Source organism: Rutilus rutilus, assembly GCF_951802725.1.
Source record: "Rutilus rutilus genome assembly, chromosome: 16".
Lineage (NCBI taxonomy): Eukaryota > Metazoa > Chordata > Actinopteri > Cypriniformes > Leuciscidae > Rutilus > Rutilus rutilus.
The window spans coordinates 11,825,893-11,853,848 of record NC_140224.1 but is presented as its reverse complement, the minus strand read 5'-3'; the positions used below and the strand labels follow the sequence as shown (position 1 = coordinate 11,853,848).

Below are 27,956 nucleotides of genomic sequence, written 5' to 3'. Positions count from 1 at the left end.
GTCTTAAATGACTGCATAATACTATCATGTTTAACTAGTTATTTCAATTTGACATTTGACTATGGTGGTTGGTCTCTCTGTGTTTTTATATTCTACTACTACTATACTTTACTACTCTAGGGTTTATATGGGAATGACTTCCACCCCTTTTAAAGCCACAAATATGCAGAAATGGGTAAGAAATTCAGTAATACTTTACTAACAAACTTTTATCCAGTTCAGGACAAAGAGGCAACAATTCTCAAGAACTGAATTATTCATTAACTTTCAATATGCATGTATAATTTATTCAAACTTCTGTCTCTGATTATATTTACAGACACCAGTGTTAAATTTAACAGATCAAGTAGATGACATAGAAAAGGAACATGTATAAAATGGATGTCAAAAAAAAAACCTTGGAATTTTATGACATTTACATTTAAGGCATTTCACAACGTGAAAAGTGCTGTCCAGTAGTAAACACTACATGTCAAGATTAAATGTTTGCACGCGTTTCATGGTAGAGTTCAGATTACGTAGTCCAGAGATATCAAAATCGCCCAAATAAAATATCCCTGAAAACGTGTTTATCAGTTTAAATACAGACTTCTGCATCCAAATTGATCATTGCACCTCAGAGACCTACAGTTACTTGTTACCCAGTTGGTGCCACGTTAACATCACATTATAGGAACATCAATTTTATACAGTTTTCTAGAATATAAAGCTCAGGTAATTCCCCAATTATCATGATAAGCTTCTAGATATTCGATAAATGTGAAATGTTTGACATTCATGGAGTTCATGTAATCTCTCAATAATGTCATTAAGCATCTGCTCTTCATTGAGTCTCTATATCCTAACACATCTAAAACAGATCACACAAACGATTCAAAGTTCATTAAATAAAAATAAATCAAAAATCAATTAAATCCATGAAACCATTTTTACAGTTCATAATTTGAAAAACAGAGATTTACAAGTAATGCATATGCATGTAAGACAAAGAGTAAATGATGTAAAAAAAATATTGTAAAACACATTGGAAAGCCAAACTGCATAAAACAAAACTCTTCTGTAGTTGCATTTACTGTAGGACACTGACACATATTCTTTACATTTTAAGACTGGAGCATCATAGCAAAGAACAAGAGCACTTGATGTGATCAGAAAAGGTAAACAAAGTGCAAAAAGGTACAAGACTTTGCAGGTGTGTTCCTGAAGAAAAGAATGGCTGTCATTTACACAAAACTATTAGATGTTAAATCTGCTTGTAAATAAAGCAGTACTATAGAACTATTTCTTGTGAAATACAGTCTTAAGCCTCAAAGTGCAAACGCTAAAGATATTTTGAAAATCATCCATCCATTTCTGCCAGTCATAACAAACTTAGTGTTTCTTTCACTCATTCTATTCAAATCTCACTGAACATTTGAGCACAAACTAATTAAACATGCACGGTTATGAAAAAATAAAAACGAAACAACTTAAACCATTCACTTAAACCATAAAGATTATTTATATTTCATTTCTGGTTTAAAACAATGATGAATAGAATATGCAGATACGCTCATTTTCCTTATACAAAACTCTTTATTCAAAATCATAGAAATGATAAACTTTTATATGCATGTATATATATGTAAATATAAGCAATAATAATTATAAATATAAATTTCTTGGGGAACAGTGGTCATGTTTAGGGTTAAAATATAAATTCACATGAGACTATATGGGTTTATGAAACATGGGAAAAATACAGAATGAGAGCTTCCTGCCATTTTGGGCACTTTTCAATGGTTGTGCTTGGTTATGTTCAGGCATGTGTTAAATATAACACCGGCTATTCACAAACAGTCATAATGGTTTAGATTTATTTTTCTACCAGTGTTTTTATGACCCCTTGAACTTGACATATGAGACAAAAAACATGAAAGCGCCAGATCCAAGTTCTATCTACACGATTCAGGTAGGCTGTTTACAACCATTTTTAAGTTTGTTAAAATGATCATTGTAAAGCGAGATGGAGCGGGTGACCATTGAGAAGCGGTGTTTCAGTGCCGTCCACATGTGTGCATAAAATATACAAGCTGTAAACTCATGTATTTACTGATGAACAAACAAAAAACTCAAAATCAAGCCGAATTTTTATTTTTGATAAAAAATTTTATTTAAAAAAAGTTTTTATTTATTTTTTTACATGGAAAATGAAATGGCTAGAAGGTGTTCAAACTAAAAAGTCTTAACTTAATAATTGGAATTTTTTTTCTTCCATTTGATGCATTAAGACAAAGAGAGAAAAAAAGAGATGAGATGGTTCATGAGAAGGTTTGAAGTAAACAAACTATGTGAAGGTACACTGACCTTAGTGCATCTTTTTATTTCAAAATTATTATTTTTACATTAATATAAAATTAGCTTAAGAATTAATAAGGCAATAAACATCAAGAAGCTTGGATTCGCGGGTTTTGAGAGCAGCAAGCAAATGGTGCAACCAGGTGTTGAAGTGCAAGCGTACTAGTTGTTAGATTACAGCCCTTAAAAATGCAAGAACGGTTAATGAAATGTGATTTTACTTTGATCAGTGCAATTCAAATGAGCTTATTTATACCAATATACTTAAAGTTATGAAGACTGCTGAAAGTTTGGTCAAGTAAAGTGCTGTGTCTGGGTTTTTTTCAGTATTGAACAGAGTCTTTGAAACTTTAATGACCAAAACAACTAAATAAAATAAAAGGATTAGCATAATAGTGTGAAATACTGCAAAAAAATTTAGTTTTGAAAACGTGGACTCTTTTTTTCTTATTATTTCTTCATGTGTTATTCAATCAAGAAGCTGTGTAGTTCATCATTATTCCGTCATTAGTGTTGAAAATGGGAGTTCACTCAGTCCATGAGAGAAAGCTTGACTTGGACATAAAAACTCATCTCCACGTACCTGCCTGATATTTTTCGTTCGTCCATGTAGCACATAAGAAATGCGCGATCATATGAAGCCAAACGTGTTCATTTGCTGCTTCTACATGAGTCCACAGCACGGCTCTTTTGTGTTAGTCGTGTCCTCTTCTGGTGCTCTCAGCTTCAGTAGAGGTGGATCTCCACTAGCTTTGGTAAAGTACACTGCATTGGGGGACGCATCCTGCTGTACCGATTCAGGGGGTTCCAGTGGCCCTTGGGGTCCTTCAGGGACGAGCTCATCCTGAGGGCCTGCAGACAGGGGTAAAGGAGGTGCTGGGTGTTTCTGTAGTTTAGCTGCAGCTCTCTGCCGCTTGAGATCTGCGAGCGTGTGGTGAGATCTCTCTCTGCTCATGCTGTCCCCGCCGGTAGCATCCGAATCCGGAGTGAGCTGATAGGAGGCGCTGCGATCCCTGCGGCCCCCGCCCTGGAGTTCTCCAGGAAGCGAGGAAGAAAAGGTGCCGTTCCCCAAAACCTGAGCTCCGTTTTCCACCTCGACAACCTCTAATGGAGGAACAGGGGTGGCATTAGTGCCGGACACCTAAAGTGAAGGAGGGAAAAGTACAAGAAAATTCACCAAGGATGGTCAAATCTATATATCTATTTGTAAGACACAAACACATCACTGAGCTCAATAGAGGCTCTCAAACACAAGATCAGGTAGCTATTTACTCAATCATTCTATTTTTCATGCAATCGTTAAATTCAAAATAGCCATAAGCAGGCTGAAGATGCAAATTTTTCAGCAACACTTGATCCATTAATACTAACGCTTTCTTTTCTTTTCTCTTCAAATCTATATCTATTTATACAAATAAAAAATTACGTATACTGCGTTAGACTAAAGTGAGAAGGGTCACAGCACTTGCATATTGTTGTCCTATTGTTAGTTTAATTGCTCTCCATATTTGTAAGTCGCCTTGGATAAAAGCGTCTAAATGATCAAAAGTAAACGTAACCAGTTGGGGGAAAAAAGATGTCTAACATTATATAAGATCTGTGCATTAGGTCTTATTATCGGTGTGTCGAAATACTACTGGGTAAATTGGCAGTGGGCAGGATAACACAGACCCAAACAAAAACAGACATTCCGACACAGAACGCACATTTCAAAGTAGAATAACTGGCTGTAGCATTGTTTTTCAGAGCAAATCATATTTCCTAAATATCTGCAAACATAATTCATAATCCTGTTTGTTATTTGCATCTTTTGTCTTATTTTTAATAAGAAATAGAAAATAGAAAAGGAACTACATTGAGATTATTAACAGTATTCTGAATAGTAATTATTATTAATAAAAGAATTGAAGGAAAAGATGGATTGAGAATTGTATCAAATCGTGACCCTCTAAATCATAATCGAATCGTGCGGATTGTGAAGAATCGAGGCAAGTGAAGCAAAAGTAATATTTTGAAATATTATTACAATTTAAAATCTGATTACGTTGGTCATAAGAGAGAAAGATGTCAACATAAAAAAAATAAAAAAAAATGAAAACCTTTACTAGATTTGCAAAGCTGACAACTGCGAAACCGGTCCATAGAAGTTGTAGGAGTTTTTAGAATAAACATAAATTTGATTATTATTAGAAAGTGTACTAAAGGGGACCTAGGAGATAAATATTTAAAACATCTGTACATCTGTATATGCTTCTTTCATTTGACCCCTCTGTAATATTTTGATAAAGCTCTTTTCTTTTGTCTTGAATTTCATCTTGATCACTTGGCCCCAATCAACATTTTTATACAGACGACAAACAGATCTATATCATTTTGAAATGTGGTCAAAATGCGACATCTTCCTTTCTTTTCAGCTGTATTTTCAAAATAAAAAAAACTTCTTTTGTCTTAATAGTAATAAGACCAAAGTAACCAAAAAAGAATGATGTCTTCATCTTTTAACCCTCTGAGGTCGACAAACGCGGCGGCGCGTTTTGCTGGATTTTCTTCACATAGTAGTACAATAAACTTTAATTTCTCCGTCATTTATGGTCATACAGAAAAAAGAAATATGAAAAAAGAATCTGTGATATTTCTACTTTTGTATGTGTCCACTTACAATCGAATCAAAACATTGTGCTTTTGTAAAATAAAGAAAATAAACAGGGTGTGCTTTCTGCCTCCCCGTCGCGGTGAACTTTTTTTTCTTGAGCACGTCTATAAACTGAAACAAAACTCAGCGAATACTTGTCACACATTTATGAGCCATATACCTTTATAAACATTTAAGTGTGTACTTTTAAATGATCGGATTCAAACTGAAAACAAATATTCTCTGTTTAAGTAATTTGTATAAAACCAACAAGATGTCCAGCTTCTCAAACGCTTCCTAATTATTTTTAATTTGACAACGCCCACGCGCGCAAAAGACATTCACATGCAAATCTCCACATGGAACGCGAACATTACCTCAAAAACAAAGCACCAAAACACTTCACAAGTTTCTGCTTTTCGTCGAGTTTGAAAGACGTTCCGTGAGCTTACATTGGATTTACCTCAGAAGAAGAAGAACGCGATTTGAAGACAAGAAAGATGTAAGGTAAGAAATTCTTAATTATTAGTTCATGTTATTGTTGCATAAACTTCACATTGCAGTTGAACTGTTGCTAGATATATGGTGAATATTATAATATTTGGACCCGTGTTTACTGTTACTGTGTTTGTGGATATCTGCTCAAACGTAGATATGTATAATATGGTAACCATAATGTTTAATATTTTGGAGCGAGCTCTGGTTTTGAATGTATCGCGATCGCGTTTGAAAAGCAAAACGCACCAAACAAAGGCTTCATGTTTTTACTATTATCTCATTTCATATCATCATAACGAATGGAAACATTTTAAGTAACATATGATAATCAATATATTTTTCTCTAGCGTAGTTGTTACTGAAATCTTTTGGAAGATTTATATGCTGCTATAGGTTATTGTTATTATTATTTTATGCAGCACTGTGCATAGCCTATGCTTACAAGGCACAACAAACCTGGTGTTCATTATATTATATATTGTTGGAAACATTTGTGTGTGTGTGTGTGTATTCTGTGAATTTTAATTTTCAATTTTAACCAGAAAAATCTAAAATTTATTCCCAATAAATTTTAGAACTATATTCCCTATAGTTTCTCTTGATATCAGTATGTTCACTTTTTTTTTTTCTTTCAGGGCCCAGATGCCACTGAGTCCTGCTGACTTCAACATTCACATGAGTCTCTGTATATGAACATGGTAAAGTGAAAATCAAACACCTTGGAAATGAAAGGTATGTACAGTGTTTTTAGGAATGGCACAAAGGTCTCTGTCTTTGGATCATTGTTTTCACTAGTGTGCTTTTTTGTCATTTGTTGTGCATATTTGGATTATGTTGTGTTGTAAATAAATCCAAACAATCAAAAAGCCATTCTTTTTTAAATCTCCTCATTCTTTGTGCAAGGTTGCTCAGAATGATAGGGCCTGATAGCTCCTAAAATAGGGCCATTAGGGAGTGTCTTTGTCTTTCTCAGGTTTGAAAAGCTTCCATATTAATGAGATGATCCGCCCCTTTCGCATAAAGCTTTCTCACACAAAACACGTCTTAGAAATTTTAAATCAATATATTGTCTTCTCTGAATGAGCAGTCAGGATGATTTTCACATAGTTTTGGAGCAAATATTCTAGGCTACGTGATACAATTTTCAAAAGTCTTGTGAAGAAATAATCAGTAGGGGTTTCATGACCTTATTTCAGTGACAATATTTTTTTGTATTTTCACAAACCACGCATAAATGTCATTATCTCAAAACTACAAACTTTTACATACTTTTACTAACTGCTGATATATTATTGTAGCAGAGTTTGTGCTGAATACAGTGTAATCAGACTTTAGCCATGAAAATGTCACAAGTAACAGAAATAAGCACAAATGTCAGAGCATGTCAGAACACCTCCAGGGCCAGAAAACAGCTCAGACCCCAGAGGGTTAATAACCATGATCTTCATCAATGGAAGCTTAGAGTGTTCCCAAACTGTCATATTTCATATTTCAGAAGGTTTTAAACACAGAATAAGCCCATTTCTCACCAGTGCAGCGTGCAGGTTCAGCTCTGCATCCGTCTGCCTGTCTTCATCATCATCCAGAGCATCTGTCTGTCTTCCTCTCTCTTTCCACACGATGGCTTCCTTCTGATGCTCTCTGCGGTACAGACTGCTGCGCTCATTCACACTGCTGCGCCTCACTACTTTACTGTAAACACAATCCACACAAAGAAGAGCTCACACACAGTTTCAGAGGGGTTCTTTATATTATCATTATTAATTGTATATTAAGATCATAATTAGCATGATAACACTATTATTTAATCATGAAAAATGCCAACTACAGCATTCCAGTGTAAACGATACAGCAACTGAGCGATTTCAATCACAGTCAGCGAGGCTGTTTCCATGGTTTTTGTGTATGCTCTGGTGCAAATGATGCTTTTGTTGTGCTGTTAGTACTCACCCTCTGCTGCCCGTGCTGGACACTCGTCTCTGCAATGTGTTCTTGTGTTTGTCCTGACCCTTCATGATGGCATCATGCTTGTGCTTCAACTCCATCATTTTGGCCCGGACCTCCTCATCAGTGCACACATCTGCAAAACAACAAAAGTAGTATCGTGACGCCTCCTGCCAAGTCACTCCTGATCAAACATGTGGGATGCGTCGTATACCCAGAGGCGTCTCGTCCAGCTCAGACTTGGCGTTTAAACTCGCACCATTAGCCACCAGCAACTCCACCATATGGATCTATAAGAGCAGAAAGACACAATCACGGAAGAATAAACATCAATTTTGCCATTAAAGTCAATATAACCTTTTCAACTAACAGTTTTAGGATTTAAAGGTCCATTACATGTTTGAAATTACTAAGTTTACCATTTATTACTTACTAAACAGAAGGTGGGGCAGGACATTTTTTTTTATTTTTAAAAAGGCCAAGAGCATTTCCTTAATTTCTCAGTCATGAACTATTATTGGTTAGTTGTTATAGCCAGTTAAAGGTAGACAATTTCTTTATACAGGTTGAAACGCTCTTCACATCCTGATAGTAATCAATAATAGGCCAATAAATGGTCGAAATGCTAAAACATGTACATATCTCTTCTGTGGAAGTCACAGGACCAAAAACCTACCTACCTGCCTGTCAACATATGTATTTCCATACCTCGCGCAGACATCACACATCATCAGTGCGTTCAGTAAGGCTATGCAGACAGACAGTCACTGATCGCGACAAACAGCTGCCGCCTCCTGAACCAAAACAACGAGCTAATGCTGTGTTCACGCTATGTCGTAATCGTTACAGGATGGCAACCTGTGACGTTCTACTCACAGTGGTTCACGTCCTCAGACTTATGCGTTTCTATGTCAACACTATCAATTGCGAAATTAATCTACAGCAGTCTGGTGGTACAAACAGAGCTCTGTAAGTAGTTTACGTTCATTATTATTGTAATGTTATGTGCTTTGAGACATGAGGTAATTTAACGCCATCTCTCATTTCACGACACTTTGCAGATGCTGCAGTGTTTTGAAGGAAGGCTTTGGAGAATGCTCTGAAGGGAGGGTGGGATCTTATGCTTTCAATGCTATCTTGCTACTGCTAGCCTGTTTGAGTTTGCCAACCCTTCCTTTAATGGCAGGTTGTATTAAAGCAGGGGCACTCAATCCTGTTCCTGGGGATCTACCTTACAACAAAGTTTAGCTCCAATCCTAATCAAACACATCTGTATCAGCAAATTAAGATCTTTTTTTTCCCCGCCTTCCAAAAAAAAAGCATAGTCTGTTCTGATTGGCCAGCTGGTCCCAGTCTGTTGTTATTCGTCAAGTCAAGCCACATTTATTTATATAGTGCATTTTACGATACAGATTGTTTCAAAGCAGCTTTACAGAGATAACAGGACAATAATGCAAAAAAGTTTGTTTCCAGAAGAAAATAGCATCACAGTCCAGCTTAAGCAAGTTCAGTGATGTTTCATTTTTGTTTAAACATTTTTTTTTATTATTAATTTAGTTTTTTTGACCCCAACTAAGCAAGCCAAGGAAAAAGGCATCAGTTGGCAGAATGGAGAAAAAAAAGAAAAAAAAGTGTCAACTGCTTAGAGCATACCAGAAATGTAACGCCCCTTACCATAACCGGCTCGTTTCAGCACTGGAGGCTGAGGCACTGTAAATACTACTGTAACTATGCCATCAGTTTTGCCATATCAGTTCAAGCCCTAAACCCGATAATGACAGTCAGAGAACAAGTGAACAAGCTGATCATTTCGCAAGCATGACTTCACAGTGGCCTTTTTTTTTTATACCTCTCTTACATTTCAGATGTGATGTTATAACTGTCATTTCTCTACATCACTGTTAAACTGTGTCTGTTAACACACAAACTCTTTACTACTCCCTATGAAACTTTGCTTTGTGATGGTGTATTTTAGATCATTTAAGTCGGCATGAAAACTAGATATTTATATTTTGCTTAAAGATCTTTACAAAAAAATATTTTACAACTACAATAAGACCAGTAACATGCATTAAGAAAACAAATGGGGTACATTTAGATTTTATAGAGGCTGCAGACTATAAACCCTCATGAGTGTCTGTATTCACCTGTCCCCAGCAGGCGGCAGCATGGAGCGGCGTCCACCCGTCAGCGTCCCGGTCGTCAGGAGACATCCTGTGCTCCAGCAACAGCTCTCCCACTGACATGTATCCATTAGCAGCAGCTATATGCAGCTACACAGAGAACTGGAACTTTAGTTTTTGTAATATTATAAATGAGCGTCCTGTCTGTATGTACTGCTGTCTCTCACCAGAGCGGCCCCCTGCTCGTCCTTCACATTCAGATCAGCTCCGCTCGCCACCAGCTCTCGGAGGTCAGACAGCATCGCTTTCTCCTTGGCTCCGCGACATTCGTCAATTCTCTCCTGAGTAATCCCTAATTAAAAACATATGGATAATAGACTTATGTGAGATGATTAGGAAATCACTGTTTAAATGTGTTGGACTGCAATAACTAATCTATAAAAATCATCAGTTTAAAATGCTACTAAACAGTTACAGTCATTATGATTTAGTTGGGTCTATGCTCTTATAGTTATAAGTAGAATTGAATTTTGCTGTAAATCTGTAACATACCGTAAAGTTCCTTTTTCAAATAAAGCCGCGTTTCCACCGCAGGAACTTTCCCCAGGAACTAGGAACTTTGGGCTGGTACTCGATGTGTTTACACCGCAGGAACCAGGGTCTAAATGAAGTTCCGGGTAAATATTTCCCCCTCCGATAGTCCCTGCTCATGAGGTAGTACTTTTTCAAAGTTCAGGAACTTTCAGGGGTGGGACTTGTGCGCTGCACAAGCTGATTGGTTGTGTTCACGCAGCATTTTCTTTATTTTTAAATTTCCCTTTTAAAAAGTGGCTTCATGCAGTAAAGTTGTCTGTCTGCAAATATGGAATTTAATAAAAAAACTGGGGGACTGGCGACGAGTTTCAGGCTTTATTATTTGGGTATTTGTGGAAGAGGAAACTTTCTGCGCGTTCGTCACAGCCATCTCACGGCCAATGTCCGCAATAGCTGATAACATACAATTTTATATCTAACGTTAGCATTACGAGCTCTGAACACGCTCTATCAGTGCTCGTCTCTTTTCTGCCACAGCTTTTAATATTAAGTCATTATGTTTACACATTGTCATCTATTGCAAGGCAAACCATGTTACAAATTTACTATAACAGGATTGAAATAGCGCATTGAGGTTGGTAACAAACAACTATTTACAAGACTGTCACTATTTATGATTGATAGACGGGGTTCAGGCTTTTTTTAAGCGTATTTGCGCAAAAGGAAATTTTTGCGCGTTCGTCCCAGTCATCTCACAACATACCTTGTCTAATTTTATACGCATACGAGCTTTCTGAACACGCTTTAGTATCAGTGCTCGTCTATTTTGTTATGTTAATTACCTCGTTAGTAAACCAATAACTGCAGCACAGTTTGAATCTCCTCCATACTTATAAATGTGGCGCTCAAAACTGATTACTGTCCATCGCAGACTGGGAGGAGCAGTTGCGCGCAGTTTACCTTCCCGGTACTTTAGACCGCGGTGTAAACGCAGAAAGCAACCGGTCTGGGGCAAAAAAGGTTCCTGGGAAAAAAGTTCCTGGGACAAATTGTTCCGGGTAATTTCGGTGGAAAAGCGCCTTAAGTAAGCTGTTGCAAAATCTAGTTTTGCTGTGCTAAACCTCTCATTCTCAGTGTAGATTGGTATTAAATTTAATATGTGTCATGAGTCTGTCTTGTTTTCTGCCAGCTGTGCACTCAACACAGACGTATCTTTAGTTTTAATACAACCCCAATTCCAGAAAAGTTGGGACATTTTGTAAAATGCAATAACATAAAAAAATCTGTAATTTGGTCATTCTCTTTAACCTTTATTTAACTGACAAAAGTATGTTATCCAATGTTTTCACTGGCCAAATTAATTGTATTTGTAAATTTTGATTTTGATGGCTGCAACACACTCCAAGAAACATATCCAGGGTCTGGCGATACCAACATTTCCCTCTAGCATTTTGAGTGCTGTTGAACAGATTCTTAAACACCTCTGATTGGCCATTGTGTTGACGTACTCAACATATATGTCTGTGATTGGCTACAATGATCAACAATGACATCTTTGACGCTCTCCATTAAACACTTACACAGATACACACGGGAGCGTTTTAAAGCAGGCGTCTATCAGCGGATCCCTAATATAGCCGCTGATAGACGGATCCACTTAAAGACGCCGCTTTCAAATGCTCCCGTGTGTATCTCTGTATGCTTTCGATGAAGATCGTCAAAGATGTTATTGTGGATCATTGTAGCCAATCACAGACATATATGTTGAGTGCGTCAACACAATGGCCAATCAGAGACATATGTTGAGCGTGTCATCATAATGGCCAATCAGAGGTGTTTAAGAATCCGTTAAACAGCACTCAAAATGCTAGTACAGACTTGGTACCGAAGTCAGTACTTTTTGACAACTCTAAATGCATTCCTATCCAAGTAACAGTATAAAACATAACTAGTTTATGAGCTTTTATCTTTTAAAGGTACTGTTCATCAACACTGCACATAAGAGGTTTGATTTAGCTCAATATTAGGTAAATTATTGGCAACCCTCACCCTGCTCTGCCATGATCATCTCTATGAGCTCTAGCGTAGCCTCGTCCTCACACAGGTCATACGGCATGTTTCCATCTGCATTCACCGCCAACAGATCTGCACCCCTAAACACATGAACTCAGACAGTCTGTGTCACAGTTTTAAAGAATAAAAGTTGTGTATGACAAAACGCAGTAAGATCTGCATGACAAATAAACTGAGACTTACGCTTCTATCAGCATCTGGACAAGGTCAGTGTGCCCGCAGGTGGCCGCTGCATGTAAAGGAGTCCACAGCTCACTGTCACACGCATTCACGTTTGCGCCCGCGTCCAGAAGACAGCGAGCTACATCCAAAAAATCATCTATGCAGCTCTGCGGAGAAACAGTTATCTGAATTCTTGGCTGTAGAAAACATGATTCAATAGTAGGGATGTGCCAAGACAGTCGGCTAAGACCTCCAACAACCAAATAGTTGATTTGTGTAGTGGTTGATAAGGCTGATATTTCGGCAGATATTTGGCATTTTTTAATCAATGATTTTCTGATTTTCTGTTCATTAAGTTCCGAAGCAGACTTTAATTTTGATGGCACCGAGACTTTTGTTTTGACAAAAATTCACAAATAACTGCAAAACTGAAATCTCTTTCTTTGCACAGTACATGATATTTGCGCAGTTCCATTTCCATTTTTTTACACAGACATGCCAATGAACGACATGTATCCTTCCTTTTTGGTTGAACTAATCCTTTAAGTGTGTATATTTTTGTATTTAAATATAATATAATTGTATTAATTAATAATATAATAGCAGTATTACTGCATCAGTTTGAATGAAGATACTGCATTATGTGAAAATTATATTGAAAAGAAGATGAAACACGCAAATTAGCCAGTCAAATTAACTGAAAATATTACTTCTGGGAAGATAAACACTTTTGTCATGACTTACACCAAATTTCGTTTCTGACTTCTAAATTTTTGCTTGTGCTCCTAAATTTAAATGATGCTTTGTCACAGCAATATCTTAATGGTCACATACACACAGATTATGTATATGTGTGTTGTTTGTGTCGATGAGTTTGAGTTTGTACCTGATGTAGCGCAGTGAGCCCATCCTCATTGTACAGGTCTGGACTGACTCCATTATTCAGCAACTCTCGTACTGCCAACAGACACAAATGCTCTAAAGTCACCAAGCCTACAAACTCTAAACATTTTGAACAAATGATGATATGAAAGGGAAAGTTCATCAAACAATGAATTTTTTTAATTCTGTTATAATTTACTCATCCTCATGTGAGTATATGACAGAATTTTCATATTTTCTTAAAAAGTTTTTTTTTTTTTTTCATACAAAAGGAAGTCAAGAGGGTTGTTTGGACCTATTTACAAATTTGTAAATATGGTTTATAAAACCAAATTGTAAATATACATATAAAAAAAACATGAAAACATTTTTTCAAAAATGTGCCCAATGTGTGAAATTATTTTGACATTCTAAAAAAAATTGTTATATTAAACTAAAATGTTCACATTTTTGGCTATGTCTACATTAATCCGGATGAATTTTAAAACTGCATTTACATTTCACGCTCTCCGTCCACACTAGCATCTTCAAACGTTTTCCAAAAGTCTCTCATCCACATTGAAACATCGGAAAACGCTAAATTCACCTTACTGCACATGCATAAAACCTTATAAAATCTCACTGAGTTGAAACAGACATGCTAAAGTTCTCTTCTGCTGAATCATTTTATTTAGCAAAATATCTCACCATTCACTGATGCGTCCAAGGTCACACTCATTATATGTTTGGTCTAAAACGCAACTGCTCTCATGTTTTGCCGCAGGACAGCAATTGCGAGTAAAATTTTGTCATCTTTGCAGGACTGCAATATGAAGATTGTACAAAGTAACATATCTTTAGCAACAGTGTGAAAGTGAATAGCACATAACTGGCACAATACCGGTATAAACAGATATCTCTATTGGTTGAATATGCGTCACATGACTAAACATGCGTACATTTTTTAAATACCTCCCTTTAACAGTCCACACTACAAAGCAAAAATGGCGTTTTCAAATTTATCCACTTGGGAAAGAGTTTTCAAAAAAGCTCAGTTTTCACAGAATAAAAACACAGTCTCAATGTGGACGGAAGACCAAAATGGAGAGAAAAAGATGCGTTTTCAAATGAGAATGTATTAGTGTGGACAATGCCTTTATAGCATACCAATCAACTTCTGTTGAAAATATAGTAGGATTTTATTTACTAATGATTTGGTGTTTTGACAGCTGATGAAACAGTTTCATTGGGTGAGAGAGGAAGAGGAGGGTAATTTTTAATGGTCATTAAAAACCTAAATTTATAACTGCATTTAATATCACATTACAGAGAAGATCGAGCAAAAGAAAAAAGATCTAGCAGGATTTATCTTGGATTATTTTTTACATTTAAGAACCTGCAGTTTTATTAAAAGGTGTGTGTAGACTTTCTACAGCCACTGTAATAAGGGAAAGAGATTTGCAGTGTTGCTACTCTACTCTTACCCTCCTCTATGTCATTCCTGGCTGAAGCCTCCAGTAACGTCACGTTGGTGTGGAAGGTCACCCTTCTGCTTTTCTTCACCCCATCTCCCTTGTGACCACGGGCACTGTCCTTGTCCATCGTATCCCAGCCTTTCAGCTGCTGCGCGCGTCTCTTCTGCGCCTGCTTCAGGCGCTCAGTGGCCGAAAGACGGCCGATAGTTGCCATTTCTGCTAGCAGCTCTGCATGCTCTGCCATATCTTCCAAGTCAAGACTCTCAACGTCTTCACAGTCCCTTCTGACACCACGAAGACTGCTTGGACCTTCTGCTATCTCTTATCATAGACATTCAACTCTCTCACAGCTGCAGTTCTGATGTCCAAGTGCCTGATGAGAGCTGCATACAAACTCGAGATCCAATGGGATAATGAAGAGATGCGGATGACAACCAAAGACGGACCATATTCTTGATAACTTTTTCTATGTGGACCAGGAGGACAAGTTCTGCAAAGAAAGAGGGAAAAGTTCTGATGTCTTGCATTTTAAGTTGAATTTACACACCAAAAATACAGAATGAAAGATGGATAAATATTCTTTTTGAACTGTGCTATAGATAAAACTAGTTTGAATGAGATTATATTTACCGCTCATAATACGAGAGGAAGGAGCTCCGAGAACAGATCTCAAGAGATATAAACCCTACAAATTGATTATATGTCTAATCCAGGTTTATGTCTTCTCAATGATGATTCTGATATCTGTATAAGTGCACTGCAAAAGAGAATGTTGTTTGCCGGGTTTACAGCTGCGAAGAAGACAATAATACAGAATTGGTTTACTCCGCACATGTGTGCAAAAACATATTGGATTCATAGCTTACATAAAATAGTGACTTGTGAATGTACAACAGCACGAATTAACAAGGCTAAACCTAGTACCATTGATGCATGGCAATGTTTTTCTTCCAACATATTGGACTATATAAAGGAATGACTATATAAGGTGTTTTTTTGTTTTTGTTTTTGTTTACTCTTTCATATTGTTAAATTATGGATGATATGTCTGTTGCTCCCCCTTCCCTGTCTATTTGTTTGAATGGATGCTATTTCTAAAGGCAATAAAAAGTTGATCACAAAAAAAAAAAAGAGATATAAACCAATGAATCTGAATGATACAAGAGTTTGTGTGTGTGAAACAGAGTTTACTATACATTTAAAAGTAACTTTAATAAAGTGCATGTTTTTCAATAGTTTAACATAACAAATTTTTATGCAAAAACACATCTCTGCTCAGCCAACATGCATTCTTAAAGGGAAAGCATTCTTCAGGAGATGGGCTTAATCTCTGTCATCATCTATCCCTAGGTTTGCCATCTTCAATATGAAAAATGAGGGACAATAACTCCTGTTAAACCCAAATAACAATAATATTTCCTATACAGGCTTTAGCTTAGATTTGCTCTCCAAGCATGTCTTCATGGGTGTTAAGTTCTCAATATTCACTGGAGGAAAACAACTGTAGAGGGATGAACTTAGCAAAAACTTCTTACAGACGATGGGAAACCTCTCCTGCATTAAGGAATACGCTCATGCTGAACAACGCTGACTAAAAGAAGGGGAAGAGCTTAAGCCTGCCGTTTTCTATGTGTTTTAAAGGGGACTGAGGCAATTATAAATTCATCTACAGATTTAATCACAAATATTTTAGAGGGGCTTGGTAGAAATTTAGGGGCTGAAGCCTAAAGGGCCAATTGTCCACTGTCCTGTCCACAGCCTTGCAGAGTTTACACTGCGTTCACGCCATGTCGTACTTACAGTAGTCTCCAGATGACAACACGTGATGTTATATTCTGAGCTGTTCACATCCTCGGACAGGGCATTATGTGTTTCTATAACACTGCTATCAACGCCTAAATGAATCAGTGTTCAGGGGTCATGTTACAAGCTGCAATTACAATCTCAGGAAATGAACACTTCTTTTCTACGAGTTAAACACGTAATTGCAGTAATCATGACATGATGTGAACGCACCTTTAGCTCCAACCCTGCTCCAACTGTAGTTTTTTAAATAAGCCTAAAGGTCTTGATTAGCTGGATCAGGTGCGCTTAATTAGGGTTGAACCTTAATTCTGCAGGACTCTGCTGGCCTTCCAAGAACTAAGAATATTTTAAGTTTCCATGTAGTCAATAATTGTATTTTTTAAGCCCTCAAGTAAAAAATATTTTGTAAAATACATATTTTATACAAAAGAAAACATTAAGTTCAGTATATTTGATTTACTGTAAGTTTAAACTTCCATTACTTTTTCATACTTTCATTTTTTTAAGTGTTTTCACTTCATCAATAATCTGCTGGGTGTGTTCTTTAAAACAAAACCAAACTTAGGTCTATATTCCAAAGCATTCTTGAATTACAACCATTTAAGTTTGAATAGTGCATTTTAACGTCCATTCTCAAAAAGGGGGGGGGGGGGGGTGACAGTTATCTTTGATCACCAAAATTATACATTTAAACGTTTTTTTCCTGTGAAATTCCTCATGCCTTAAAATAGCTTGAATGTAACTCTACACCCTTGCTTCACTTAGTAAACGCAAACCATGAATATGCAAATTAGCCCCGCCTCCACTCAGTCACACTCGTGTCAAATTTACTGTAGTAAACACTGCACCATTGTATCGCTCTTTACAACCTCGGACACGTAACGGTAATTAATATGATTAGCCTTTTTGGCTTGACTACATTATCAATCAGCTACTAATGTGTTGCTAATGTTAATAAGCTAAAGCCCGCCCGCCCGCACAAGGTAGTTTGTGGTGTAAGAAACACCGTTGATTTCAACAACCACATTTTTGAGACGGTCTTTGGTTCACTGCAGTTTTAAGGAGAACATACTCAGCAATGGTTTTGACTTATGATTTTGCCCATGGTTTGTCTAAAGCATATTAAATCACCACAGGGGGTCTTTAATATATTTGGGTGAAATTGAATGACAGATACATCAGATTACTTGTTCATTATGTTAGTCTCATGTAAAATGAAATGCAGACATATGACAAATTACTAACCGATAACTGATAAGGTGCCGATATATCATGCATCCCTAATAGGCACACATTATTTGTTGGTTTGTTGTCAATGAAGGGGTAAGTATTGTTGGGGCTGTGGGTGTACCAAAGATATTTCTGAAACACTCCCTTAGGTCATGCTGTGCTCACTTAAAAATAAATCAAATTTACCTCCACTATTTAGGTGAAATGAATGATCATAAAAGCAAGCAACACAAAAGTTATTGGACGGACTTTCATTCAGTGATGCCTCAACAAAGCAAAAAATGAGGAAGAGAGACCGAGTCTCACTCACTAATAACTGCAAAATAAGTACATAGACATATTTATTAAAATCCACTGAATCAATGCAGTGCAGGACCAATAAGTACAAACTCAATAGCCTATTATAAACAGAACTCCTAAAACTAAAAGGTATATCAATATCTTGAAAATACTTTACACATGGCAGGTGGACAAAATAGAAGAAAAGCTTGATAGTACTGGCAACTATACATTATTTAAGAGTATTCTATTCGTTAGGATATTGATACGGGATCAGTGGTTGTAAAGTAAGTTTCTATTATAATGGTGCCCCTTAAAAATGTTATAAAATTCTATTTTCCCTCAAAACCGGTATTATAACAAGCCTAAAAGCAAGCCTAATTCTTATATGCCAGTTTGACATGACAAAAAAAGAATGTTGAGTCGAAACAACTCCCTCACCTTGCTTGTCTTCTGAGTGGACATTTCTCTGAGCCTGCCATGAGTGACAGAGAAAACAAATGCATGCAAACTCTGAGTTCTGAGGCAAAATTAAATGATTTTGTTTTCCGCTCCAGATATAGTCTACAATAAAATAAAGTTATTCATTATTATTAACTAATTAACATGACAGTAATTTGAACGTAGCCTTTGTAAAAAAATATATATATAGCAAAAGATAAATGTGCAAAGAATACATAATGTAAATGACTAGTATTTCCATTGTCAACAAGCAGAAATTATATGGTAAAACCGACGCCATTGTTACTTTTTGCATCACTGTGTAGCTATACAAGTGCTGAGGAAGCCTCCGGAGATGAAATTCAGATACGGTAATAAATAACAATATTCAGTGTACAAAGTCAGGTTTATTAGAAAGCAAGGAAACAAGCTAGAGCAGAGGTTAAATGCAAAGGAGAGAAACATTTGTGTGAAAGTGTGTGTGTGTGTGTGTGTGTGTGTGTGTGTGTGTGTGTGTGTGTGTGTGTGTGTGTGTGTGTAAGTGCCTTAGTTTAAGGTTGCATGTACAAGGTGTCTGAATATGGATGTGAACTAAAATATTTAGAATCATGCTATAATAGAATATAAGAATATGCTATAATAAGCTAATTTCCAATTTTGCCTTAGAGCCCTAGAGGTAGGAATGTGCCAGAAAGCGTTACAACTGTCCCACTGTGGTGGTGAAGTATCACCAGTGGTGAGGCGCACATCACTTGGCAAATCCATTTTTGCACATGTAAATGTTGCTGGTTTAGGTGGCCACTGGGTCAAGAGTGAAGTATACAGTAAGCAATTAAGACTGCAAGTAACAATTATTGAAGAAGAAGAAGAAGAAGAAGAAGAAGAAGAAGAAGAAGAAGAAGAAGAAGAAGAAGAAGAAGAAGAAGAAGAAGAAGAAGAAGAAGAAGAAGAAGAAGAAGAAGAAGAAGAAGAAGAAGAAGAAGAAGAAGAAGAAGAAGAAGAAGAAATTGCGATATTTAGTTTTTCTGCGATATGAAAACTATTTCACCGTGTCACCCACTGTCCTGATAAGTATTAGTAGAATGGTCAGTGTTGCAGTTCCATCTTCTCAGGATCTCTTTTGATCAGAAACACCATTAGCTTTACTCACCAATATGAAAAATGAAAATATGCTTGCCTGTCTTTTAGACATTTCTATTAAAAATAAGTTGGACAATTTATTTTTAATACAATAATTTGTCAGGTATAACCTCTCTTCAAACTTTCCGCAGCTCACTTCTTGCAAAACAATAAGCACCAAATAGTGAGAATGATTTTGAAGCAGATAGGTCAAAAATATAGGTTGAGGGCCAATAGCAAAACATATAACCTCCAAATACATCTGCATAAACCCGCGTTCACTCTGTCTCACACGCACCATGTAATGCACTTGTTAATGCCAAAATGCAACGTTTTGTGATTTCAACTAAGGAGGGCCCACAGCAATAACAGCCCAGATTACCCTAGCTACCAAATCACACCAGTCCTCAAATCACACCAGTCCTCAGGTCTTTACACTGGCTTCCAGTTACAATTGATTTTAAAGTACAGAGAGGCCTTAAAAACTACTAGATCTGCTTATTTTTCAACCCTATTAGAAGAAAATGAACAAAACCCTAGGTATTTATTTGAAACAGTGGCTAAATTAACGAAAAATAAAGCTTCAACCCCAGACATTTCCAAGCAGCACAGCAGTAATGACTTTATGAACTTCTTTACTTACAAGATTGATAATGTCATGGAGAAAATGATAACTATGCAACCGTCTACTACAGCATCGCATCAGACTGTGCATTGTAGTCTCCCTGAGGAAAAATTCGATTCATTCATTGCTACAGGAGAGGAAGAATTTTCTAAACTCGTTAAATCATCTAAATCGACAATATGTAGGCTAGCCTATGTTAGACCCTTTACCGACAAAGCTATTGAAAGACATGCCTTCCAGAGGTCATAGATCCTCTTCTTAATATCATTAATTCATCTTTGTCATTAGGATACGTACCAAAAACTTTTAAGCTATGATTAAACCACTTGTTAAAAAAACACAACTTGATCCTACAGAATTAGTCAATTACAGGCCAATCTCGAACCTACCTTTTCTGTCAAAGATACCAGAAAAGGCAGTATCCTCACAACTCTGTTTCTTTTTAGAAAGAAATGGTATCTGCAAGGATTTCCAGTCAGGATTTAGACCATACCATTACTGAGAATGCTCGCATTAGAGTCACAAATGATTTGCTCTAATCATCCGATTGTGGTTGTATCTCTCTATTAGTGTTACTCGATCTTAGTGCTGCATTTGATACTATTGACCACAACATTCTTTCAAATAGACTCGAAAATTATGTTGGCATTAATGGAATTATATTAGCATGGTTTAAATCATACTTATCTGACCGTTATCAGTTTGTAGCAGTAAATGAAGAGATGTCTTATCGATCACAAGTTCAGTATGGCGTACCACAAGGCTCAGTACTAGGACCGTTGCTGTTTACTCTGTTCATGCTACCCTTGGGAGATATCATTAGGAAGCATGGCACTAGTTTTCATTGTTATGCTGATGATACTCAGCTCTATATTTCTTTCACGCCCTGACGAAACCTACCAATTCACAAAATTAATGGAATGCATAGTTGATATAAAAAACTGGATGACTAGTAATTTCCTACTACTTAACTCTGAAAAAACAGAGATTCTAATTATTGGACAAAAAACTCCCACACGTAATAATCTAGAATACTGTCTAACACTTGATGGCTGCTCTGTAAAACCTTTGTCGTCGGTTAGAAACCAGGGTGTGCTCTTTGATACCAATCTTTCATTTGAAAGTCACATGTCTAGAATCTGTAAAACCGCATTCTTCCATCTTAAAAATATATCTAAATTACGTCATACGCTCTCAATGACAAATGCGGAACAATTAGTTCATGCGTTCATGACATCAAGGCTAGATTATTGTAATTCTCTTATGGGTGGTTGCCCTGCACGCTTAATAAATAAACACGCTTAATAAGCAGCTCAAGTTCTTACTAGAACCAGGAAGTATGACCATATTAGCCTAGTTCTATCAACACTGCATTGGCTCCTATTAAACACTGTATACATTTTTGCATTATGCATTATAGTCCTTTACGTCTATTGCGATTTCAAAATTCAGGCCAGTTGATAATACCTATAATATCAAAATCAACTGATGGCGGTAGATCCTTTTCCTATTTAGCACCAAAACTCTGGAACAGTCTTCCTAACATTGCCCGGGAAGCAGACACACTCTGTCAGTTTAAATCTAGACTAAAAACACATCTCTTTGACCTAGCATACACATAACACATTATAAACTTCTATAATTCAACCGAGAACACTCCCCATAAATCCTGATGTACTCGTTACATCATAAGAAGAATGGTGTCTACGCTAATATTAGTCTCTCTGTTTATCCCGAGGTTTACCGCAGTCTGCCGTATCCAGATCTGATGAAGGACCTGCGCCTGAACCCGACGACAACACAGCCCTGAAGTGTCAACTAATCGCTCCTCTGTGAAGACCTCCTTCCCTTCCCCACTGTACAGATAAAACGTTGTCAAAATAGTTACGGTTCACATGGCTACTCGGAAGCGATAAATAATTCTGTATTATAAATTAAGGCCAGACAAGCAATTTGTTGTGATCAATTTGTAAAGAAACATATATAACACATATTCAAACGTGCATATCTATAGACTAAACACATAATACGCATGTGCACGCCGTCAGCATATATGGGGAGAACAAGTATTTGATACACTGCTGATTTTGCAGGTTTTCCTACTTACAAAGCATGTAGAGGTCTAATTTTTATCATAGGTACACTTCAACTGTGAGACGGAATCTAAAACAAAAATCCAGAAAATCACATTGTATGATTTTTAAATAATTAATTTGCATTTTATTGCTTGACATAAGTATTTGATCACCTACCAACCAGTAAGAATTCTGGCTCTCACAGACCTGTTAGTTTTTCTTTAAGAAGCCCTCCTGTTCTCCACTCATCACCTGTATTAACTGCACCTGTTTTGAACTCGTTACCTGTATAAAAGACACCTGTCCACACACTCAATCAAACAAACAGACTCCGACCTCTCCACAATGGCCAAGACCAGAGAGCTGTGTAAGGACATCAGGGATAAAATTGTAGACCTGCACAAGGCTGGGATGGGCTACAGGACAATAGGCAAGCAGTTTGGTGAGAAGGCAACAACTGTTTTTTAGAAATTATTAGAAAATGGAAGAAGTTCAAGATGACGGTCAATCTCCCTCGGTCTGGGGGCACCATGCAAGATCTCACCTCGTGGGGCATCAATGATCATGAGGAAGGTGAGGGATCAGCCCAGAACTACACGGCAGGACCTGGTTAATGACCTTAAGAGAGCTGGGACCACAGTCTAAAAGAAAACCATTAGTAACACACTACGCCGTCATGGATTAAAATCCTGCAGCGCACGCAAGGTCCCCCTGCTCAAGCCAGCGCATGTCCAGGCCCGTCTGAAGTTTGCCAATGACCATCTGGATGATCCAGAGGAGGAATGGGATAAGGTCATGTGGTCTGATGAGACAAAAATAGAGCTTTTTGGTCTAAACTCCACTCGCCGTGTTTGGAGGAAGAAGGATGAGTACAACCCCAAGAACACCATCCCAACCGTGACGCATGGAGTTTCTGCAAAGGGGACAGGACGACTGTACCGTATTGAGGGGAGGATGGATGGGGCCATGTATCGCGAGATCTTGGCCAACCACCTCCTTCCCTCAGTAAGAGCATTGAAGATGGGTCGTGGCTGGGTCTTGCAGCATGACAACGACCCGAAACACACAGCCAGGGCAACTAAGGAGTGGCTCCGTAAGAAGCATCTCAAGGTCCTGGAGTGGCCTAGCCAGTCTCCAGACCTGAACCCAATAGAAAATCTTTGGAGGGAGCTGAAAGTCCGTATTGATCCAGCGACAGCCCCGACAGTCACTCACAGTTGAAGAGTACCTATGATAAAAATGACAGACTTCTACATGCTTTGTAAGTGTGAAAATCTGCAAAATCAGCAGTGTATCAAATACTTGTTCTCCCCACTATATATTTTATATATATACTTCAAGGCTTGCACCTTGGACCCTATTTCAAGGTTTGCGTTCTTGACTTGACACGTGTGTAAGGTGTGAATCTGAGATGGTAAAAGTTGGTGCTGATAACAGCCAGACAAAGCTACAACAGATGCATAATAAAAATGTTCACTCACTTCAAGGGGGTGACTTAACAAGGCTCCAGAAGAAGCATTTTACAGGTGTAGTTGCCCTAATTTAAAAAGTTTTCAGAGGTTGTATTGTTGACAAATGTAAAAAAAAAAAAAAAAAAAAAAAAAAAGTAAGTATGCACGTGATAAGCCAGCTCCTTTTTAGCCCACTTTTAATACAAGAGTAAACCACCAAGAAAAGAGATTCATTATTCATAGGCACTAAGCAGATTTAGAGGCGGAACAGCAAGAGTGAGAAGTTCTCTAATCCAAATGTTCTGGACAGGATCAGCACAGCAGTATAAAGACTCATTCACAGCAAGAGCCAAACGAAAAGCATGTCACATGCTTTAATGCCAGACACTTTGCCATCTGACCATACAGAGCTCACTCACTGAGATAGCGTGATATAGTAATATCACAGTTTAATGACAATAACAGAAGTGCACTATAAGTGATAATAGTGCCGCTGTTGTAATTAAAAAAATATTTCTAGATTAGTATAGAACAGTCTAAACTCTTTGTTCTTTCTTACTTCTTTTTGTTAATCAACCTAAAGTGTTATGTCATCCATGATTTTTAATCTCTTGATCTCTTTAAATAGTTTGATCTGCCTGCTAAAAATACAAACATTTCAACATAAAACTGAATTAAAAGATATTTTGAGATGACTCAATACCAACAATTTGAGGTCAAGTGACAATGCAGCACATTGTTTGAAACATTTATCATTGCATACATCATCACATTGAAACATACTATTCGTTTTAAAAACATCAGGAAGTAGTATACATTATAGGCTATAGTACGTGCAGTAAATATTTTGAAGAATTCAATGTCAAACACAGCCTGTCACTTTATTGAGAACAGCATTATGAAAACGCCCACATACAGCATATATTTTCAACAGCTAAAAAAATATTCTAGATTCAGTACAAGCTCAATCGACAGAACTTGTGACATGCTACTTATTGTCATGTTGATTGCCACAAAAAATTTTTTTTAAAAGAGCAAAAATCATTATAGTTATAGTTAGAATGGGACTTATATTACATTTTCAACTCTCAGCATAACAACATAACCAAAACAACTCTGACTGTAAAAATGCTGATTTAAACAGCTTTACAGATCATATATTTGAACAGATGAATTAATGTACTGCAAGTGTATTTATAACAGAATGCTGTTCTGTTAACATGGGCACGGGAAATATGCACTGCAAACTGACTATGTGTGAAACAGGCGTAAGGATGGCCCATTGATCTTGCACATCCATTTATGTCCCACCTCTGTTCCCGACTGAATATGTCCAAGTGCTTCTCATTTCAACTCTGACCTGCTCTAATGCTCTGTTGGACAGCCTTCAAGGTGCCTCTGTAGATGATCCAGAACACAGCAGCATATCTGATCTTCAATCATGCTGCCACTAGAACTGCACCCTATCTCAACACGCTCATACGCGTATATATTATCTCCCACTCCCACTATCTATTAGAGAGGGAGCAGCACCTGATGTTTCTTTTGCAACCAGGTACAAAGGCACTTTCCAAGACTAGCTGCTCAAGGGTTCATTGTACAACAAGATAATGACTCAAAACAGTTTAGACAGTATCAGAACTGCCTTAGAAGAGAAGATTTCCAGACTTAGCCCTGGGCTGATTTGGGACGAATTGGACAATATTTCTGGGAACTTCTAATATAGGCCTATATGCAGCTGTGTGTGGCTGCGTGTGAGCAGACAAAAACCTCTTGAATCTTATTCACACTGCTTGTCTGAATACTGATAGTGAAAGATGGCGGGCACTAGTTGCACGATTAATAGCTAAATGATCGCGATCTCGATTCAAACACCCACACAAACTCATATGACAACGATTCGACTGTATATTAATTCTTTAGACAAGTACGATCACAGCCAACATTGACCCAGAGAGCAGTTGTTTCAAATAGGTATTTAACAGCTTCCCAATCAGTCTTTTAAACCACATAGTATCATTATTTCTGTTTCAGTTATTCAAATTATCACCGAAGTGCTGGGGTAAAAGTTTATAGTTTGGATATAAACACTGATGACTACAGTAGCAATCAAAATAGAGTAAATCACCTATTAAAAGTAACCTGACGCTTCAAATAAAGACTATCATTTACATCGTTACACCAGTAGGTGGCGACAAGAGACTGTTAAAAAATGTAGGCTATTTGTCATTGAATCATTCAAATTAAAAACATTGATTCATCCAGTAATGATCAAGTGAAGTCTTTATGAGTGAGTCACTGAAACATTCATATCAAACCGAATTTAAAAAAAGAAGTTATTCAAAATAATTAAATATTTTAGAAAAAAAATTGTGATTCTCAATTTATCCAGAATCATGCAGCTCTAGCGGGCACTATTTGTTCCATTGCTTTTAATGGTTTCTTTGTGCAGTTACTGCCATCCATTTGTCTTTTTTCATGCCACGAAGTTATGTACTCTTCACTAATATTAATTTATTTACATTAATATTTACCTTTAAAAAGTTCAAAGGCATTTGTTCAATAGCACTTTTTGGTATCAAAGTAGGTATAGGCATAGGACAACTACAATTTCAGTATCATGGCACTAAGCCTAAGACAAGCGCATATTGCTGAATATGATACATTGCTGTATAAAATGTCTGCTAAATGAGTAAAGGCAAGATCATTTTAGATTTCTTGTCATGTAGGAGACCTAAACCTTAAACATAAACCTTACATTGACAAATCCTTTCAACAAAAACACTGATGATGAATCAACGTTAGGCTACTCATGGTGCTGCTGTTATAATATCTAGATTAGTTTACTGACTCAGGGTTCCCATTGTCATGGAAAACCCATTTCTAATATTGCAGGTTCCAGGCCCAAAAAAATATTTAAAAAAATAAATAAAGTGGGAATAAACTAAATCCTTCCAAAAAAATCATGGAATTTCCTAGTGAAATGTGGTATTTGTTCTGGTTAAGCTGAGCTGAAAATGTGATTGGAACAGTGCACAGATAGGCTATTCAAAGTATCCACATAGAATGTTTCCTTTCAGATGACTGTTTGTAGGGGCCGTAATTCGCCTTCCTTCTTTTTCTTGCTTAAAACACATAACACAAAGTATTTAAAAATTATTTTAATTTATATTCTTTAAAACTTAATTCATTACGAATCGAAGTGAATCGTTATGAATTTGCAATAACTGCTTTTGAATGTAATCGAAAAACTATGAATATGAGTATAACCAACCATTACAAGCCAATGCTTGGTTATGCCAAAAGCATGGTACTTTGATATATATACCATGGTAATGAAGGCTTACCATACATTCATGAACTGACATTAGGTTACCATACTTCAAGGGGCAAGAATGGTAGCCTACTATGTTAAAAAAAAAAAAAAATTGCCACACTATCGTACCATGTCGAAACCGTGGTAATACGAAGGACCGTGTTAAAAAAACATTATTCGAAATGTTCTATTTCCTGTTTACTAGCATAATGCTAACCTGTCTGAAGACCAGAGTTCATTCCAACTTCATCCCTCATACGAAAATAAAAACGATACAAGAATACGTGACCATATCATTGTATTGAATCAGTCATTCAGTAATAAAGTCATTTTAGCGTTAATTTTAATGTGTGTGTTAGTGTCAGTGGCCTGTGAACGCACCTGAACACACACCTGTCATTTGACCACCTGTTTATCATGTCACAACGCTTCTGTCTCACCTGTTGCTTCAGCTGAACTCAATCGGTAAATTCATGTCCGTCTGATCACGTTTAAATCCTTCTCGTCAGCTTTTGGGGTAAATAAAATAAAACATGACACTCATAACAGCCGTTGCGCCCTTCGGTCCGTCTATTCGCTCAACGCATCCCGACAGTCGGCGCTACACTAACACACACACTGGGAGTTTGCACAGAAAGGGAATGTGCTGGCAAAGCCTTTAAGGTTTTAAGAAATGGGCGGGTTGGTCTGAAAAATAATTCTTCTATTTTATCGCTTCGGACTCGGAGTATATATCTAATTAAATTTCTGTGCCAGTGTTATTGTTCAGGTGTAACTTCTGGTCCAGATCTCCGATGTTGCAATAGACAGCGTTATTCCGTGATACCTGTTACTTTTTTCCTCGCAGGTCAAGTTGAACCAATCACATTCGTTGTGATTATCAAATAGCTTTTTTTTGTTTAACCATTTTATAGAGATTGCTGGGCGGAATTTTATTTATGTCAGACAGCAATCCTTTGCATTCACAGTGTTTTA

The 27,956-nt window shown here is 37.1% G+C and overlaps 1 protein-coding gene across 3 annotated transcripts; it reads right to left on the bottom strand.

Annotated features, from left to right (window-relative positions):
* Positions 1-262: 262 nt before the first annotated feature.
* ppp1r16a (protein phosphatase 1, regulatory subunit 16A) lies at positions 263-27,956 on the bottom strand. Of its 3 annotated transcripts, none has more exons than XM_084434017.1 (12): positions 27,422-27,956; positions 15,270-15,430; positions 14,649-15,129; positions 13,190-13,260; positions 12,325-12,470; positions 12,118-12,221; positions 9,762-9,886; positions 9,559-9,684; positions 7,626-7,701; positions 7,418-7,547; positions 6,997-7,159; positions 263-3,478 (listed from the first exon to the last, which is right to left on the bottom strand). In XM_084434017.1, the coding sequence occupies exons 3-12, from the start codon at positions 14,881-14,883 to the stop codon at positions 3,002-3,004; spliced, it is 1,653 nt and encodes a 550-aa protein (XP_084290143.1). In that variant the 5' UTR covers positions 14,884-15,129; positions 15,270-15,430; positions 27,422-27,956; the 3' UTR covers positions 263-3,001. The 3 variants fall into 3 exon arrangements, with proteins under 3 accessions (XP_084290143.1, XP_084290144.1, XP_084290142.1); XM_084434018.1 differs by lacking the exon at positions 27,422-27,956 and adding an exon at positions 22,247-22,290; XM_084434016.1 differs by lacking the exon at positions 15,270-15,430.